General features: G+C 40.6%; 1 protein-coding gene across 1 annotated transcript in view; it reads right to left on the bottom strand.

Moving 5' to 3' along the window:
* Positions 1-5,518: 5,518 nt before the first annotated feature.
* RAB31 (RAB31, member RAS oncogene family) overlaps positions 5,519-19,294 on the bottom strand; it is a 71,027-nt gene continuing 57,251 nt past the window's right edge. Inside the window, 1 exon segment of the mRNA XM_065832161.2 lies at positions 5,519-9,697. Within this exon segment, the coding sequence (XP_065688233.1) occupies positions 9,600-9,697 (98 nt within the window). The 3' untranslated portion in view covers positions 5,519-9,599.

Genomic DNA, 19,294 nt, shown 5'->3' with positions numbered 1-19,294 from the left:
GTAAAACTGTATAAAAATGCACTTGTGGCAATAAATGGCATCTACTACTTTCATCCTGGAAGAACTTGGTCTGTGTTGTTTGTCCGTCTCAACCACGACACACACCTTTTATGACATGACTGTATATAAAATCAGATAGGCCCCCTAGCTTGAAACATGGCTTGCTTACACATGGTTTAGTGCCAGAGTTAGGTTAGGTTATGGTTGGACTAGATAATCCTGAGGGTCTCTTCCAACTGAAATGGTTCTATGATTCTATATCCAGCATGATCTGAAGACACCAAAAGAAAATCACAAGTTCCTGAACTCTAATTTAATGCCTCTGGCTGCCTAGCTTAAAATATGCATTGGAATTACCTAACATCCAGGATTTTGTTATGGCTTTGAGCTCTCACTAAATGGAAGGAAAATTTCCAATGCTGATTGAAAATGGCAGGGATCACATCTTCCCTCAAATATCTGGGGAAATGGGGACCTCTCATGGGAATTCTAGCACCATTTCACACACACACAAAAAAAAGCTGGCTTTCTTTGAAAGCAAGCCTGCCTCAATAACTCCAGGCTCTCCTGCACTCCCAGAGACATGAGTTGAATCATACAGCTAAGTAACCACTTTCCTAGATCTTTGAAACCCGTAGCTCCCAGACATCCTCACCTCGCTGTCACTGATGTGATGTGAAACAGGCTTCTCAGACAGAGGCTCTCTTTCTAATCTGGGAGTTGCTTCAGGCCCTGTAATTTTTTAAACTGTGTGTATCATACAAGGAAGGGAGCAATTTTTCTGCCATGGTATGCATCTTTCACTGGTGTGTGATTCGCAGTGAGATGAGGCGAGGTGTCTGGAAGACATGCCTGCTGACATTGATGACTTGATGACTCGTGTCTTGTGGATTTTCTAAGTCATTAATTTCCTCCTGGGTAAAATAAAATAAAAATCCCTCTGTTTTATCTTTCAGTGATGGATGTCGTGTTATTGTAAAGCCTTCATACTCCCAGCAGCAAGTACTTAAGTACCTACTACATGCTGTGGTTGAATCGGTCAATGCAAATCTACTTGCATAGATTTATCACCACCCCATCCTTTCTTCCGTAGCCTTCTCTGGAACAATTTGCCTTTTTTGTGCAAAACTACTGATTCCAAGACATCCAGAATCAAGCTTCATGAAAAGCTAAACTAGGTAGGCAGGGTGGCTATGTAAGTGCAGTGGAATGTATTAGCCAGAGCCCTTTGTCCAGGGCTCCAACTCAGTAACCGGTGTGTCAAGGACCGCAAGAACAGGTATCATCTTTTATTCAGTGTACTTTGTACTATGTAAATCCAGGCATACCCACAGGTAAAGATATGGTATCATTTTTTATAGGTGGAGTCTAGCCACCTGATGCACTCTTAATCTTGTATTTGTTTATGCTCATTTATTAGCTAGAGCTCTCATGTAACGATGGTGTAAAGACAGCTGTACCATGTATATGCACCATTTGACGATTTATAATGTGATATCCTTTTCACCTTTAATCCAAATTTTCTATTTCAGACATCACTTTTATTCCTTTTCTGTCACATTGATGGAGCTGTGACCCACCACAAAGTGTGTTTTCCAGGGTAGGACATCAGCATGTTGTTTGCACCTTCTTTTCAGTTCTGAATATTATTTTCCCACTTCAGAATTTTGTAATCAACATGACATTCTGGCTTTGTTGCCATTTCAAAAAACCTATTTCCCCTCCAGCAATTTCACCTCCTAAAAGTATTAAAAAAATTTTTAAAAAGACTGTGGTGAAAATTCTTTTAAAAATAGTGTTTCTTTTTCTGGTATTTCTGTCACAAGGAAACAAGTTTCTCTGTAGAAAACCCTTTCCTAGGTCATTACAAGTTCATATTTCCAGCATATCTCAAAAGTCTCCTTTGTACTCAAAACTACCAGGAAGCCGAGTCACCTCTCTTAGAAACGTCAGCTGCTAATGAGACTTCTGTCCCTCCTTACTGTGACCATGGGGAGAACCATTCCGGAGGAGAGCTGGTTGGGTGCCAGCAGGCGGTTCAGGTTGCCACCTTGAAAGCAAATTTTCCCTGAGAACCAGGAATGACCTACAGAGTATGGTAAAACTCAGAGGACAAATAGTATCTCTAAAGGGAATGGTGCCAGGAAAGACATTTCATTCTCATTTGGGTTCCTGACTGTGTCAAGAAATAGCACCGAAAATTTTAAGTCTTTATTTTGAATGTTCTTCTTTCTGAGAACTCTTATTAGATTCCTAATACACATTTTATGCTTTTTTTGGTAAATATCTACAGTGCAAAATTGTCTCACATGGTAAGTGATAAACACAGACAGAAACTTAAACATTTGGTAGTGATTCTAGGTTTGCTGATGATTTGATTTTTTGCAGAATATTGGAAAGGGATTTTGAAATGTATTGTGTCCTCCAGGTTGCATCCATTGCACATTCTTGCAAAAGCTCTGTGAAAACTCCTGACATGTATTTATCAGCAAAGCAGCCATATTCTTTGCAGATGACAAGAAGCAGGGTTTTCTTTTATAAGGTGCTAAACCTACATTTCAACCCCATTAAACAAGCGAAGAGAAACTGTTACTATCCTCTTATTCATTTATTAATTTATTTAGTCAGTAACAGCAACGGTGTTCCTTGCCTCCCACGTCATATTATATTGACAAAGGAGCGTGATGTTCATTTTACTCAAGGGCATCTCTTAGGTATGTAAGACGACTTCCTTATTGCTTGGTACTTTTCAATAAGTAATCAAAAGCCCTGGGTTTGTCTCTTTGTCCGCAACAGATAATTTCCCCAGAGTACTCTACGTGCTGTAGGGAAACAGGGATTCAGTTGTTAGGTATTTATCTTCTTATTTAGACATGTATTTCACTGTTGTGGAGGGAGCAGGAATGGCACTGACTAGATAAAATAAATGTGAATTAAACGGACTTAAGGGGAAATGCATTTTTGTTTTCTGAAACTATCAGAGTGTGGCAATCGGAAAGGTTGAGTGTTTCATCATAAATAAGGCGTGTCTCAACTTTTGACAGATGATGAGAAAGATAAAGCTTGGGTTGTCAGGGAGGTTTTGAAAAAGCAAGGTCAGTGCTTTTCTAAGAAAGCTTGCACCTTTTTTTTTTTAATACTTCAGGAAGTCTTAGGAATAAAAATGATTTCTGGCTGGAGTAATTTAGTAGTGAGAAAAAACGAAATCCTTCTCAAGCTGGTAAATGTTTAATATCTAACCAGAAGCCTCACAATTCTTTTCCACCGTAGCAGTATACTTTCCTGCATTGATTAATGACATCTTATTAAAAACTTGTTCATTGGTGTGACACTAAATGCAAGTTAGTACAGGTCTCTTACACTTCGAGTTCTGCCAGTGTACTGTCTTCAAGTTTTCACAACAGCTATGTTACAAAACCATTCCAGTAATACTTCTACACCATATGTATTGAAAACACAGTGGTTATTAATGCTAGTATCATGAGCCTGCCCTCCTATTCCTACAAAATACACAGCAGTGATAAGTGATAATGCAAACTAATCTGCATCAAGACCCACTTGGTAGTACCAGAAGTGTAAGAATTTTGCAGATATTTTGCAATAAGAGCTTAATCAAGAATGAAGAAACCCATCTGAAATTGATTTTTCAGACATGAAAAAGGCTACATTATGTTTCACTATGCTATTACTTATTCCTTCTCATCTTAACCCGCTAAATGCTGCCAACCATTAATTTCACAGTTTCTACTGAAGATTGTTACTTTTGGACAGTGAGAGCATTTGTATCAAGCAATGGAGTTAGTGCTGGTCCAGCTGTTAAAATATGGATATCATCAAAAGCAGATCTTCTTAATGGTCAAGAATCCCAGCACACATGAATGCATCGTATTGTTGATAGTGAGTCCTTACGGACTAACTGGCACCAATTAACAGAGGCATTTGTACAAATACTTTTAGCTGCTTTATCCTCCCATAAGTGTTTTAACGCTTTCAAGAAAATTGCCCTGTAGCCTTGTGTGAAACAATGTTGAGGAGGAGGAAAAAAATAATCATGCAGCTTACTGTGTTCTTTCAGGGAAAGGAGGCATTTCACAAACCTGGTAGTAGCCTAAACACTTTTACAGATTGGGTGAGGGGGTGGAGGTATGAAGTAGACACACAGACTACTTCATCAGCCTTGCTGTCCTGATTTCAGAACAGTGCTCAGATCATAGCAGGGTGTCCTGCGATGCTCTTTGCAGAAAGACTGAAGACGCTGTCGTGAAGATTTTGAAGGCTGAAATGTCAAATACTTTTAAGTACCACGAGACACAAGCTTCAGTCTTCAAAAGGAAAGCAGGAGAGGTTTATTTTCAGGCTAATTGTACAGCTCCCCCCTCTTTGCTAAATTCAACTCTAAACTAACCTGAAGCACTACAAGAACACGCTTCTAAGCCATGTAAAACACCTCATAGACAATGGCAGGACTGATCCATCGAGTGGCACAGCTCTCTTTCCACACTGAAAGGAAAAACAGCATTCACTTCTGATTTTCCAACACACTGGTAATAGTTAAGTGGGTCTTACTTAGGCTTTCCTTGAATTAAGTACATCACATTTTACAGTTTACAGTTATATACCTGGGTTCATTTTTATTTACACGTAGCTGGAGATAAGATACATAATTTCTTCATTGTGATTATGAATGCTGTAAAGCAGGGAGCAGATCCTGCCAGGTCTCTTCAAGCAATAACTAAACTCATAACCTGTGTAACGCCCTTTGAAATACTGGTTTCTACTTACATAGAGAAATGGTGTTCTGTACTGTTGAGTTACTGTGCTTCTTGGGTAGTGCTGTGTATTGAATTTATCATGGTAGTTAGAAAAGCCTTACTCCAAAAACCTGTTTTTCCTTAAAAAAAACCCCAATCCTTTATTCCTAGTCTTCATAGTTGTGGTAACAACTCTGAAAACATGAACCAGACAGTGCAAAAAACTTCTGGTGAGTTTAAAGACCTCTTGAAACAATACAACTAATAGGCATGAAATACTGCATGCTTCGTAAGGGAGTGTTAATTCTTAACTCCTAAAGACAAGTTCAAGGGACATAAAGTAAGAAAAAACCTTAAATGTACCACCAAAAAAACCCAAAAACATACAAAAGAGAAAGTGTCTTATGAGCCATAGTAGTCATGGTTGCTATTCAAAGCAAGTGGTAACTGTAAGCTCACTTTATACTGACAGCTACTATTCTGAATTTCCAGGCTGATCCTGGCCACTCTTCTAATGGATAAATCAAGTAACTTAGTGAAGGGATTTTTAGATAATCCTTTTCTGTTTTTTTGAAAATTCACCCGCACTGCAAGATCCCCTAGGAATGCATTCGGTTTCTGCTAAAGGCAGCCACACATGAACCAAGCACCATTTAAATCCCAGGTACACAATCCACAGACTGCAGACAGCCCTTTTTCAAGACCAAATGATGTGAACAATAGGACCTATTTTGTTCTGCTGTATTGAAATCAGAGACATCCCCAAATCAGGGGTATTCAAAACATTTATTAGCGTTAATCATGGTAGGTTCAATAAAACACAAAAACTACATTTTAGGGTATGATACAATTAATATGTAAAACAGAAGGTAAAAGTATGAACAGATTGCAGCATCCCATACATGAAGCGAGTGGGTCCAGCCCAGTCAAAGCCCTTATATAAACAAAATGGAGTACTTAGCAGGTGATTTTAAATGTACAATTTATTACTGACTCTGGTTTAAATAATTAAGGATAGGATAGTAAAATATATCATCACTGTACTGAAACGGTCTGATTACAGTCAGAGTACTCGCGTGTATAATCTATCTGGTCACGCTTATTACTGCGTGCCATGAAGGATTAGTGAAGACAAGGGATGACAGGTAACTTTTCTAGGTATTGATACAAACCCATGTTACATTGTAGCACTTTACATGTACCTTCTGTACCATGAACAAATTTTTTTTTTTTGAGTGTAACTTTATTACTTCTGAGTCCCAATTCTTGACTAATGGCCTTTTTTAGATTTCTCAGCCTGCAAACAAGCTTTTCCTATCATATGCCATTTTCATGCTTAAGAATGGCAAGTCAACAACTGTACCTATTTGTATCTGCATCTTCTCGCTACCTTTGATCCGTAACTTTAAGTCCATAAAGGTGAAATGACCATTAACAACAAAAAAATGTACTTACAGAATACAATGTGCAGTATATCAGAACCAGACATAGTGAAAAAACACTACGTGTCAGAATAAACAACATAAATCTGTACTTCTATACACACACATATGCAGAGCATATATGAAAACTAGTTCCTTCATCATCTTGTTTTTAAAACTAGTTCATGACAAGCCAGAAAAGCGAGTCACCCCCAACCAGACAGTCACAGTCTCGAGTCACGGTGCAAACCAGCTCCACCAAACACCCTTGGCACTGCAGCCCGTGTGTCAGTCCTGCTGACGGCTCCCTTGAGAAAACCAGTCTCGGATGAATCCAGCACCAGCTGCACCAACCTAGCACTGCAGCGTTATTATTATAGCAGATCAGCTAGAGAGTCAGGTGCTCCTGTACAGTAATTCAGCTTTTCACCAGCCATCATTAACTACTAAGAGGAATTCTGGTTGTTGCTGAAACTTTTGACTCCGAGTTTGGTTTTTCTGGTATGTCATTCTTCTGGCTGTTTATAAACGGTGGTGGTGCTTTCCAAGCAACGATAAGAAGCAGAAATAGTGAATTTTACATTTGAAAATCGTAATTTTAAAAACAAACTGTTCCTCCATTTGAAGAGGCAGATTAAAGCTGCACTTTAGGTTTGACGGACAGCAGAGAGGGAACATCACCAGCAAAGGTGAACCCTGTCTTCGAAGAAAATGTGAGCTGCTCTGCACAGCACAGCGGCCTGTTATTTTTTCACCTGTGACTCAGCGATCCCTGCTGCAGCTCACCATAACCCAAATCTCAAGAACTTGGTCAGAATCCTTATTCATTTAAAGCTTTTTCTTGACTAAAAGGCAGAATAAGATAATTTAAATTTGGACCACCAAACGCACAAGTATCTTTGAGCCTACTTTGCCCGCATTTGAATCTTAAGATCTGCCAGAGATCCATTGTAACAACTTCCAATTTTAAACTACTTTAACATATAACTCATAAACCTGTTCTGATTCACATACAGCTCAATGCCAGCTCTGAGAGCTGGTTGCTCAAGACAATATCTACTCCATCCAGATCAGCATCAGTTGCCAGTTCTAGCAGAAATTAGAGTATACAAGGTACTTGCAGAATTGCCTTACAAAGCTTTCAGACATCTCTAGTAGCGTTTGATGACTTTTGAGATGTCACATTAAAAAAAATATACCACAAAGATTTATGAAAGCCTAAAAATCAGTTATGCATAACTACTATATGTTGAACTAAAATTTATTATACCTTTAAAAAAGTTGGTTTGATCTCACCTTGTTTTCTTGCTAACTGGTCTAACCTTTTACTGGGTTTCATTTAGGAAGAGCCAGATCTCCTGCAGCATTGAGTCATAGATCCCATAAATTACATGGATCTGTGATGTTGCTATGTTCTGTATTTCTTCAGTGCTGAAGGCCAGGTTAACATCTCCCTCCACAGACAGGGGAAGGAGCCAGGCACCCCTGGCAAACCCACTTGTACTATGATGGGGTGAAATGTTCCCTGAAGGAGCCCATCTCCTTCCTCAACTATTAACAATGATGATTGCTGAATTTTCACTTAAATAACCCCAGATTAGCTGTAAAATAGTTGCTGCAATGAAGCAGTGAGGCGGATCATACATCAGCACAGGCGACAACTGGAAGTTTACCTGAAATATCCTTTCTCATGGTAGCTGTCTGTGTCTATGTATTATCCAAGGGCCTATTTTCAAGTATGCGTGCTTTTAAAGGAGTCTAAAATATCTGAGAAATGGATTATATGTGAAAAAACAATGCAGCTTAGATTCTTAGATAAAATCCCATGGGACATTTCCCACCTATAACTACTTCAAGCCTTCTGAAGACAAAGAAAGGTTCCTGTTGATTTCATCTGGCTCTGTTTCAAGCCCTAAGAATTAGCACTATTTTATCAAAGCGATCTCACAACCAAGCAATAAGGTCTGGTTTTTATGCATAAACACAGTAACCTAACTCTAGCTTGCCTGTTCATGATTTATTGTGGAAAGCTGTTTTCCCCTTTTGTTTGCTCTTCCTAAGTCCCCCAACAAATACGCAGTGAGCTTAATTTTCCTCTTAAGAGAATAAATTCATGTTGTGGAATGCAGGCTGGGCTTTGGTTTCAAAGCCTGCATTCTTACCCTAGATCCGATTTCCAATGAAATTGAATCCCAATTGAATTCCAAGAAAAATTCAAATTTTATCACCCCAGTCATGCACATTCATAAAAGATGAAAGTGGAGAACACACACAGTTTTACACTATTTTTAGTTTACAACCACCTATTGCATATTTTTTTTCTACACTGTATTTTCCAGTGCATCAAGCTTCAAAGGTGTGTCTTCCATACCTCATCCCCAGGTGGGTGAAGAGGCTACTCCACAAATTCACAGAATTGCATTTGTAAAGAAACGCTCTGGTTTGTTTTATTAGGTTCCAGCCTTTAACCCCAAATTATATTGTGCTCTCTTAAGCTGTTTTTATACAGAAACATCATTCTTCCAACCTGAAGGCTTCTTGGAGCGCTGCAGTGAGACCACAAAGGAGTGGGGCAGTGTGGTGCTCTCGTTTACAAACCAGGGAAGTGGCATCTTGGAGCAGAAAGAACTATAGTCTGGGGCACAGATTTGGAGAAAACCTGCTAAGTAGTGGATATTAAGCTGATATTTATGCTCTTTTTACAATTTCAGTAATTAACGAAACAATCCAGGCAAAGCACAGCAGCTGCACCTTCTTTCCGAAGCACACTGGGAACTGCATGGGGTCCTTCATGACAACTCCTTCTTTCACATACACAGCACCTCCTGACACAGATTTTGACTTCTAGCCTGTAAAAATTGCACTCACTCATCCTTTGGATCCTTTTTTTTTTTTTTTTCTATTCAGCCAATTCAGTCCATTTCTTCCTGATGTTTACTGAAAGTGTGAGATGAAGCTACAGATTCAGAAAAATACAGAAGTAGAGTCCAGCTAAAAAGATGACAGAGAAACTGTAAGCCAAAATTCAGGTTTTATGTTGTTTTTTTTTCATCCTATTATTACTGAGAAAACTCTAAAAACATGCCAAGTCCACTTTGCAATGTAAGAAGTTTTTGCAGCAAATCTAAAATCCATATATAAAAAGATCTTTTTATTTAAAAAAAACAGTCATTGGCTTAAACAGAGAATCAGAGTACTTTGACGCTGTAAATTTGACAGGATATTAGAGAGGATTTTCCAACTCAGTCTTGCAAAATCCCTTTGAAGTCAAGCTTTCTGCTTCTGATCCTTGGGTTATTGCTCATGGGAAGTATTGAAATTACTGCTTTCAAGATAAGGAGCCACGTCACTGAGATCACAAAGTCCTTTCTCCATCAAAAAGCAAATGGTGCTGTTTTTCAAGTATATCTAAAAAGATCAAGTTGGGTCAGCAGCACCGCCTACCCGTCTGTGAAGTCTGCTTTCCAAGTTTGATTGCTCCATTGTTACCGTTTTCATGAGGATCTAAGGGTGGGATTTGCCGACCTGAAACACATGAAGAGACAATGAATTCAATTTTCCTGATGCAGTAACAGCACAAGCAGATGCAAGTTAGGATGATATAGCTTGCAGAAGGATTACATCTGTGAAACTTTACCAGAAAACAACCATCTCCTGTGTACCTTGAATCTTTTTCCTTGCATCCTGCTTATGAAAGAAAATTTTCACATTTAAAAAAATATTTTAAATATGGCTACCAAGAATGCACGAAGTACATTGAAATTGTTACCCATGTATTTAAAACAACAGTTATCTCACTGAGTACCTTACATTTAAAAAAAAGAAAATTCTCAGCTTTCTCCTAATTCCACTTAAAGGTGAACGGTGCTAATTTAACAAGATCTTGCCTGTCCTATATCTGCATGACATTTAGTACTTGTACACTTGAGTTTTATGAAGCACTAAACGCATGCTGCCTATACTTCACACACAAAAAAAAAAAAATCTGTTCACTGAATCTCTCTGTCCTTTGAGGGGTGCCCATGTCTTTCCAGTTGACAGCTTTAATTACTTACCACACCCCCACCGAACACTCCTGACTTTTTAATCATCTTATGGGCTGATTATTTTAAGTATTTGAAAGAATTTCAGCCATCACAGGAAAGCAAGAGGTCTCTCTCAGGGGCTGAAAGCACCGCTCCAACTCCCTCCCTTGCGTGCCCTTTGGGGGCATTTTTTGTCTAACTGCCTTCCTACTCATGGACAACATACAATATGCTTAATAATGAGAATTATAAATGGAAACCCAAGATCCTCCCAAGATCTATTCTCTGCCTCTGGTGTGGGCCTGGCTTTCCCGTTAAACCCATTGAGTCATCTCTCCATCAGGATCTTGGAGAGCTAACAGCCATGGTAAAGTACTTTCTCACTACCCTGTGGATTTGCTGGAAATTTTTTCTGAAGGTGTATCTACTTTCTGTTAATTACTCCTGGTTGTACTATTACCTATGTTAAACAACAAGAGTTACAATACTTAACATTTGTTTTTTATATGCCGCTTTCAGAGAGCATAAAGTTCCTGTGAAGAGCTCATCATAATCCAGGTAGATTTTACAGTGTAGATTCCCCATCCTTTGCTGCATTTATTCACAGCTCTCTCTTGCCAAATGTTCTATGAATTATGTACCTATGTTTAAGCCAGAGTCCTACAACCTACGAAGTACTTGGGGGGTGGTGGTTGTGGGAGGGTGTGTTAAAAGCATTCAAGTAAAATCCAATCCCAGTGAAATCAAACAGGAAAATTTAATCTGTACAACTTGTTCCTAAATTACCTTTGGTCAAGCACATCAAAATTTCACCCCTCCTCGTCAGTTCTGAACAGGTATGTTATACAACAGAAGTGTGACTTCTGAAGCAGATAATCTTGGGTGTTTGTACAACTGAATCAGAGAGGAAAAAATTCCTTGCATTACTAAGGTAAAGATACTGTAGTTGGTCCAGAGTTAGAAACAGGTATCTTGAGGGCTGAAGCATGTGTAAGCACTGACATTACAATGCTGCACTCTACTTGGGTCATTAAAATATCACCTTCACAGCCTGCTTACATTATATTTGGACTTCATGTTTGTATATGCCCTTCCAAAGTAAAATAAAAAGCAGAACAGGTGGTTACAGACACAGTTGTTACATGCATTAGTTCTGTTGGCTTTGTTTGGAGACAAAGAGAACCCACTAATTCTTAAAACTGTAGACAATATGAAGAATGTAATATCTGCGAGAGGCTTTCCAAGAATGTAACATTGTTACAGAGACCTGGAGAGAACTTCTGCATTAGGTACCTACTATTTCCAAAGTGCTTTGAACTCAGCCCCAGCTAAAATAAAACCCTGTCAATCTGACTCAGAGCCTAACATAGCTAAAAAAATCAGACTCTACAGACATGGTTTCCACTAAGCAAATGCTCTCTGAACATTTGGTTCTTGTAACAACAAGCTTGGAAGAAGAGAGCTTTAACATGCAAACTAGCTTAACTTTGATTTTAGAAGTCCATATTAAACAACTATGTTACCTCTACTTGTTTTTCAATCTGCATTTCTTATGAGTTTCAGGTGTTTTCTACAGTACTCTTGATGTGTATGCAAAGAAGTAGGCAAGCTTATCTCTGGGGCAAAACCATTGCAGGCTTCAAGGTCAGTGAGCACTTTGTCCAGTTCAGATGAGGACACACTATATCTTAAGAATCACCTTGATTTATTTCATTTCTCAAAACAATAAAACGCACAGATAACAACTATGAAAATAAAGAGAAAAAAATCTCTAGATATAGTATGTCTTGATCAGTTATTCTGGCCTTTTAACTTCAGTACTGTTTTTCATTAACTAGCCATGTTTTCTGCTGTTTGCATACCCCTCACTGAATTCAATACAAGGAAATAAAGCTTTAAACAGTCTAAAAGTTGTTCAAGTTTGAGATTTTTTTAATAAATTAATTTTCTCTAACTTATTATTTCTTTAATTACCAGATTTATTAAACCATCAAGTTTAATCAGTTTAGTTTTAGCAAAAAGACTTATCCCTGCCCAAGCAGCTCTTACCATCTGATGTACAGCTGACAGGAGTAACTCTCTTGAAGCATAACACTCAGTTTAACACCTGAGAACCAGCTCCACAGCAAACGATACAGTGATTTTTTTTCACCAAGGGTCAGGGGAAGTAGATAAAAATAGTCAGAAATCTGTCTGCCTAATTGACTCTCCCTGGGCCTCCTTGACAGCTGGTCTCTTCAAGAAAGGTTTAAGAAGCAGCAGAACACTAAGGATGAGCAGGGAAATGCTAAACCTGTATCTACACTTATCATAGAATCATAAAATCATAGAAACCTTTGGGTTGGAAGGGACCTTCAAAGATCATCTATCTAGTCCTGCAATGAGCAGGGACATCTTCAACTAGATCAGGTTGCTCAGAGCCCCGTCCAGCCTGGCTTTGAATGTCTCCAGGGATGGGGCATCTACCACCTCTCTGGGCAACCTATTCCAGTATTTTACTACCCTCATTGTAAAAGATTTCTTCCTCATGTCTAGCCTGAACCCTCTTCAAAACCAGTTCAATCACTATTGCTGTCTAAAAGCACTGTGATCATCTCTTCTTGTCATTCATCTCTTGATAAATATGGCATCAATATTGCAGATACCCACTCAATCTAGCTGTCACTGAGTCAAGATCAACAGAGGTCATAAATTGAATTAATTTTAGAAAGTACATACTCATTTTAAAAGCAATTCTCACTGACATACATAGTCTTTGTTTCAGAGCAATAAAAATACTTCTAGATTAGATAACCTACAGCATTATTAATTTATGCTATTTCTTTCATGCAGCTGATGCCAAAAAGGAGCAGTAGTGCCCTCATGTCCAGTCCAGCAATTCTTATGCTGAAGAAATAAAGAGATTAAGACAATTCCTCTTCAAACCAATGACTGCTCTATTAAGATAGAGTCAGCTAAAAAGAGCCATGAAAGACTGAAATCTTCTGTTGCCTAACTTAAAAGATGACAAACTAGACCACAAATAGAGTCTTTTCTCCATTTTGCAGAGCAGGACGCAACTAACCAGCTTGCCAAAGACCACCAATAGCACATCTTGGGATTCCAGATGAAACAGTCACACAGGAAAAGTGCATGTGCACACATTTATGTAAGAACTCTGAAGCTGAACTGGTGAAATGAGTAACTTAGGGATATACTATTACTGAGACAGTATAAATTTCTATATGGCTCCCATTGCTGATATTTCTATGGAATGAAGTCTGCTGACTGCAATTTAGAAATTTTCTCTTGCACCTCTATCAATTAAATATCTGATTATATATTTTAGCTTCATTTCACTCATGTTTAGACCATATTTCACAGATTTTGTGCAACAAAACTGTTTGTAAACATGCACCTCTACACATTCACACAGAGGTCTTGGTGTTCTCCACCATCTCATTCCAGTAAACACACCACACCATGGCATGTAAAATAATAAGTGTCACAAGAGACTGCTCAAATGTAGGGTTACAGAAATTCGCATGGCTCTGAAGTGAACCATCCAGGTTAACAGGTGGGAAGCACTAAATAAATTGCATCTCCTCCTTTCTGGCATGTTGGGAGTTGGGCTGAGGCAGTTCAGGATGAAGGTCAGACTCTTGTCTGATGCCTGGTAGCATTCCAACTCCTGCTATTGAATCTGAAACTTGTTAATGTGAAGAGATTAATCAGCACTCTGGGAGCTGTGGTTCTGAGAGTGCCAGTGGCAAGGAGATTGGGAAACAGGAGGGCAGGATAAAAGGTAAACAAAATGGGAAGGGAGAAAGAAAAATGCAAGCAGAACTCCAAGGCAGGCAGATGGGGACTGCTCTGCTGTAGCTGAAAGCACGATGCATCACCACAGTAATAAAATCTGCTCTCTTTGTTCCTTTTTGAATGCAATGCTTCAGCTATAAGCTTCCATTAGCTCAGAAAAATCAGGCTTGGACTTGGGTTTTTTTTGGTTTGGTTTGGTTTTTTAACATGAAACTAGTTTCATCATTGACCTGGACAAGACTGCCCGAGAGGTTGGAGAACGCCTTAAAACTGGGCATAGGGAAAAAAATCCACAACTGTTTACTATGCTGACAAAGGAACAAACACAATAGTGCATTGAACAGACACTTGTTTAGCGTGGAAACAGATGGGATGTGATCAATCTGAGCTGGCACATCCAGATGATGAAGTCCAAGTCCAGAAGAAGCACAGTTATACTATCTACTATCTAACACAACTACAACAATTTGTCTAAGGAGAAGAGGCAAGACATCACAGTGCTGCATGGTGGCTTTCTGCACATTTATCCCATCTATTCTCTTCCCGAAAATCACGTACAACTTCATTTTTTTGGGGGGTGGAAGAAGGAGAGATTTTTCATTAGCGCAGGATGTGAAATCCACAGCTCACTTGGGGAAAGGCAGACTTCTTCAAGCAGCAGTACAACAGACATAAAATGGCCAGAGCCTCCTCCTAAAATGGCTAGCTGTATCCCAGCAAAGTGAGCCCCTGCAAAGCATCGCCCTCTATAAACCTCGTTAATAAGGCACAGCCATCTGTGGAGACATGGCAGAATGAAGCAGGCACATCTCACCCAACAGTTTCGGCATTTGCATATCAGACTCCTCTGCATCTGCAGGACCTGTGACAGTCACGCTTCTTATCTCCCCAAATCCTTTCAACATTAGAAAGCAGTTTGACTAGAATTTTAGAAGTTACCCCTGTCTCTCACATGGTTTATAAAGCTTGGCCCACTGCTCAGTCTGCATTTTCTTTTTCTCACCCACAATTGCAACAAAACAGGATTTCCCCAAGGGACGGAGCTGACTGCTGTTTACTTCATGTTTTAAGTTTTCATGCAAGGTAGCACATGTTTACGCTAAAGGATATTGCATAACTAAACATAGTTAAGTTGCAATTATTCTAATGCTTCTAATAGCATACCTAACAGCGCTTCCATGCAAGAAAATAAATGCGTTGGGTTTTTTTTCCCCTTTTTTTTAAAAGCAAAAGCATAGAATGCTGAAACTGAAGTTCTTGCTAGGAGAAGCAGCAATACAAGTAAATTTTGCTCATTTAATTAAAATTTGCAGGAAAAAAAAAATCTTACATGCATCAAAGTAAACAACATAATACCTAGTGACTTTAATTACTAAGAGATCCAACCTTGATTTGAGGTTCTGCTGTAATTAACTTCAGGCTGTTTTGGTATATTTACTAGTTTATGTTGAAGAGCTCTCCTGCAGCTGGAGAGAAACTCAAGATCTCACAGCTTTAGGAGTAGTCCAAAGAAAGCTTTGCTTCATTCATGAACATTTGAAAGCAAGAGGATTACTAACCCAGAATACAACAAGCATGAACTGTGAATAACATAATCTCAAACATAAGTTAGGGCAATGTTTTTCCAGCGTTTCACAGGGTGTTCACAGGTGAACATCCCCTACAAACACTCAGCTGTGGGCTTGGTCTGCCTTAAAAATGGCATATGTGAATTGCTTTGTAACATAAATGTACTTGCTCTTCTTAAAACATCTTTCATAGACCTCCTCAAAGTAGTTCACAGATGCCTGCAAATCAGCAGATAACAGGATGAAAACCACCACGTTCATCATTCACAAAGCTTCAAAATTGGACATCTGCAATTCCATCCACTCAAGTTCATCTGAGTCAGTGCAAACATCAGCTGTCTGCTGGAAAGGATCCCTCCCCCTTCCACAGACAGGCATTTCACACATTCCTCTCTAGTTTCTCCACTATACAACAGGTTAAACTGTAAACTCTAGAGATTGGTCTTTTTTTTTTAATCTCCCAGTATTTCTAGGAAACAAGTATTTGGGTTACATTAAATATTCAATACATGAACTGCTAGCAAGGCATCAGAAAATCAATAGCTTTGTGCATTTATAACTGAGCATTTACCAAATGAAAGGTTGTACCCTGAGACAGAAACTCTCTGTTCTAATTAGGAAGCCTCATCTAAGAAGAACATCTTCAACTGTATTTTTTAAACATAAGCCTGTCTCCTCTTCATAGGACTAGCATCAGTAAGATTGAGCATGCCAACAACTGGGATGACTCGTATGACTGGAGTGCTGCTATGGGTGGCTACAAGCTCTTCAGAAAAGACAGGCAGGGCAGGAGAGGTGGAGGGGTGGCTTTATATGTTAGAGAGTCTCTTGACTCTGTTAAACTCAAGGTCAGTAGTGACAAGGTTGAGTGCCTGTGGACCAGAATCAGGGGGAAGTCCGACAAGGCTGATGTCCTCGTGGGTGTCTGTTATAGACCACCCGACCAGGATGATGAAGGAGATGAATTATTCTACAAGCAGCTGGCAGATGTCTCAAAATCGACAGCCCTTGTTCTTGTGGGGGACTTTAACCTGCCAGATATCTGCTGGGAGCTGAATACTGCACAGAAGAGGCAGTCTAGGAATTTCCTAGAGTGTATAGAGGACAATTTCCTTCATCAGCTGGTAAATGAGCCTACCCGGGGTAAGGCCTTGCTAGACCTACTGTTTACAAACAGAGAAGGGCTGGTGGGAGATGTAGTGGTTGAAGACCGCCTGGGGCATAGCGACCACGAAATAATAGAATCTTCAATAGTTAGAGATGCAAGGAGAGCCATCAATAAAACCTCTACACTGGACTTGCGGAGGGCAGATTTTTGCCTATTCAGAAGTCTAGTTCAGAGCATACCCTGGGAAACAATGCTTCAAAACAAGGGGGCCCAGGAGGGTTGGACATACTTCAAGCGGGAGGTTTTGAGGGCACAGGATCAGGCTATACCAGTGCGCCGAAAGGCTAGCCGGCAGGGAAGACAACCGGCTTGGCTAAACAGGGAGATTTTGAAGGAAATCAGAAATAAAAAGAGAGTTTACAGACTGTGGAAAAAAGGGCTGGCTACCTATGAAGAATTTAGGAAAATAGCTAGATCGTGCAGGAAAAAAATCAGGGAAACAAAAGTGCAGTTTGAAGTTAATTTGGCCAATTCTGTTAGGGATAATAAAAAGTCCTTCTTTAAATAAGTTAATAACAAAAGGAGGGGCAAGGCAAACCTCCATTCTCTACTGGACTTTGAGGGAAATATAGTTAACAAAGATGAGGAGAAAGCTGAGGTACTTAATACCTACTTTGCCTCAGTATTTACCAGTCAAACAGATGGCCCTCAGGATAACTGGCCTCTGGAGATGGTTGACAGGGATAGGAAGCCAAATAGTCCCCTTGTATTCCAAGAGGAAATAGTTGGTGGCTTACTGAGCCATCTGGATCCTCATAAGTCTATGGGACCAGACGGGATCCATCCTAGGGTGATGAGGGAGCTAGCAGAAGAGCTTGCCAAGCCGCTCTCCATCATCTTCCAACAGTCTTGGCTCACTGGGGAGGTCCCAAATGATTGGAAACTGGCAAATGTCACCCCAATCCACAACAAGGACTGCCAAGCTGACCCTGGCAACTACAGGCCTGTCAGCCTGACCTCGGTGCCTGGCAGAGTGATGGAGCAGATCATCCTGAATGCAATCACACAGCACCTCCAGGATGGACCAGGGATCAGACCCAGCCAGCACGGGTTTAGGAGGGGCAGGTCCTGTCTGACCAACCTGATCTCCTTTTATGATCAGGATGAGGGGAAAGCTGTAGACGTGGTCTATCTAGACCTCAGCAAAGCCTTTGACACTGTCTCCCATAATATACTCCTTCAAAAGCTGATAGCCCGTGGCTTGGACAAGTGCACTCTCTGCTGGGTTAAGAACTGGCTGGAGGGCCGGGCCCAGAGAGTACTGGTGAATGGGGCTGCATCTAGCTGGCGGCCAGTCACTAGTGGTGTCCCCCAGGGGTCAGTGTTGGGCCCAGTCCTGTTTAACATCTTTATTGATGATTTAGATGAGGGGATTGAGACCATCATCAGCAAATTTGCTGATGACACCAAGTTGGGGGGCAGCGTCGACCTGCTGGAAGGCAGGAGGGCTCTGCAAAGAGATCTGGATAGAGTGGAAAAATGGGCTGATTCCAATGGGATGAAGTTCAACAAGGCCAAGTGCCGGGTGCTGCACTTTGGCCACAACAACCCCCTGCAGCGCTACAGGCTGGGCACAGAGTGGCTGGAGAGCAGCCAGGCAGAAAGGGACCTGGGGGTACTGATTGACAGGAAGCTCAACATGAGCCAACAGTGTGCCCAGGTGGCCAAGAAGGCCAATGGTATCCTGGCCTGTATCAAAAATAGTGTGGTCAGCAGGACAAGGGAAGTGATCCTTCCCCTGTACTCTGCATTGGTGAGGCCACACCTGGAGTATTGTGTTCAGTTCTGGGCCCCTCAGTTCAGGAGGGATATTGAGGTGCTGGAGCAGGTCCAGAGAAGAGCAACAAGACTGGTGAAGGGACTTGAGCACATGACCTATGGGGAGAGGCTGAGGGAACTGGGGTTGTTCAGTCTGGAGAAGAGGAGGCTTAGAGGTGACCTCATCGCTCTCTATAACTACCTGAAGGGAAGTTATAGCCAGGTGGGAACTGGTCTCTTCTCCCAGGCAGTTAGCAATAGGACAAGGGGACATGGGCTTAAACTCTGCCAGGGGAAGTTTAGGCTGGATATTAGGAAGAAGTTCTTTACGGAGAGAGTGATCAGGCATTGGAATGGCCTGCCCAGGGAGGTGGTGGACTCACCGTCCCTGGAGGTTTTTAAACTGAGATTGGACATGGCTCTTAGTGCCATGATCTAGTAAATGGGCTGAAGTTGGACCGAGGGTTGGACTTGATGATCTCTGAGGTCTTTTCCAACCTAGCCAATTCTGTGATTCTGTGAACTCTTTACACATTTTCTGTAGAGCAATTCTGATTATTTCATCTCTCACTTCCCTCTCATCCTCAACAGAAGATGCTGAAATGCTTCAATCATTCCTCCTTTGGTAGTACAACAGTCCTCAACATCTGTCACACTTTAAAAAATACCAACCATATCCTCAGCTGCATCAAAAGCAGTGTGGCCAGCAGGTCAAGGAGGGTGATTGTGCCCCTCTACTCTGCTCTGGTGAGACCCCACCTGGAGTCCTGCGTCCAGTTCTGGGGCCCTCAGTACAGGAAAGACA

The sequence above is a fragment of the Patagioenas fasciata genome, chromosome 2 (genome assembly GCF_037038585.1).
Source record: "Patagioenas fasciata isolate bPatFas1 chromosome 2, bPatFas1.hap1, whole genome shotgun sequence".
Classification (NCBI taxonomy): Eukaryota; Metazoa; Chordata; class Aves; order Columbiformes; family Columbidae; genus Patagioenas; species Patagioenas fasciata.
Note: the sequence above shows the minus strand (reverse complement) of the source record. Positions and strands in the feature narration are given on the sequence as shown.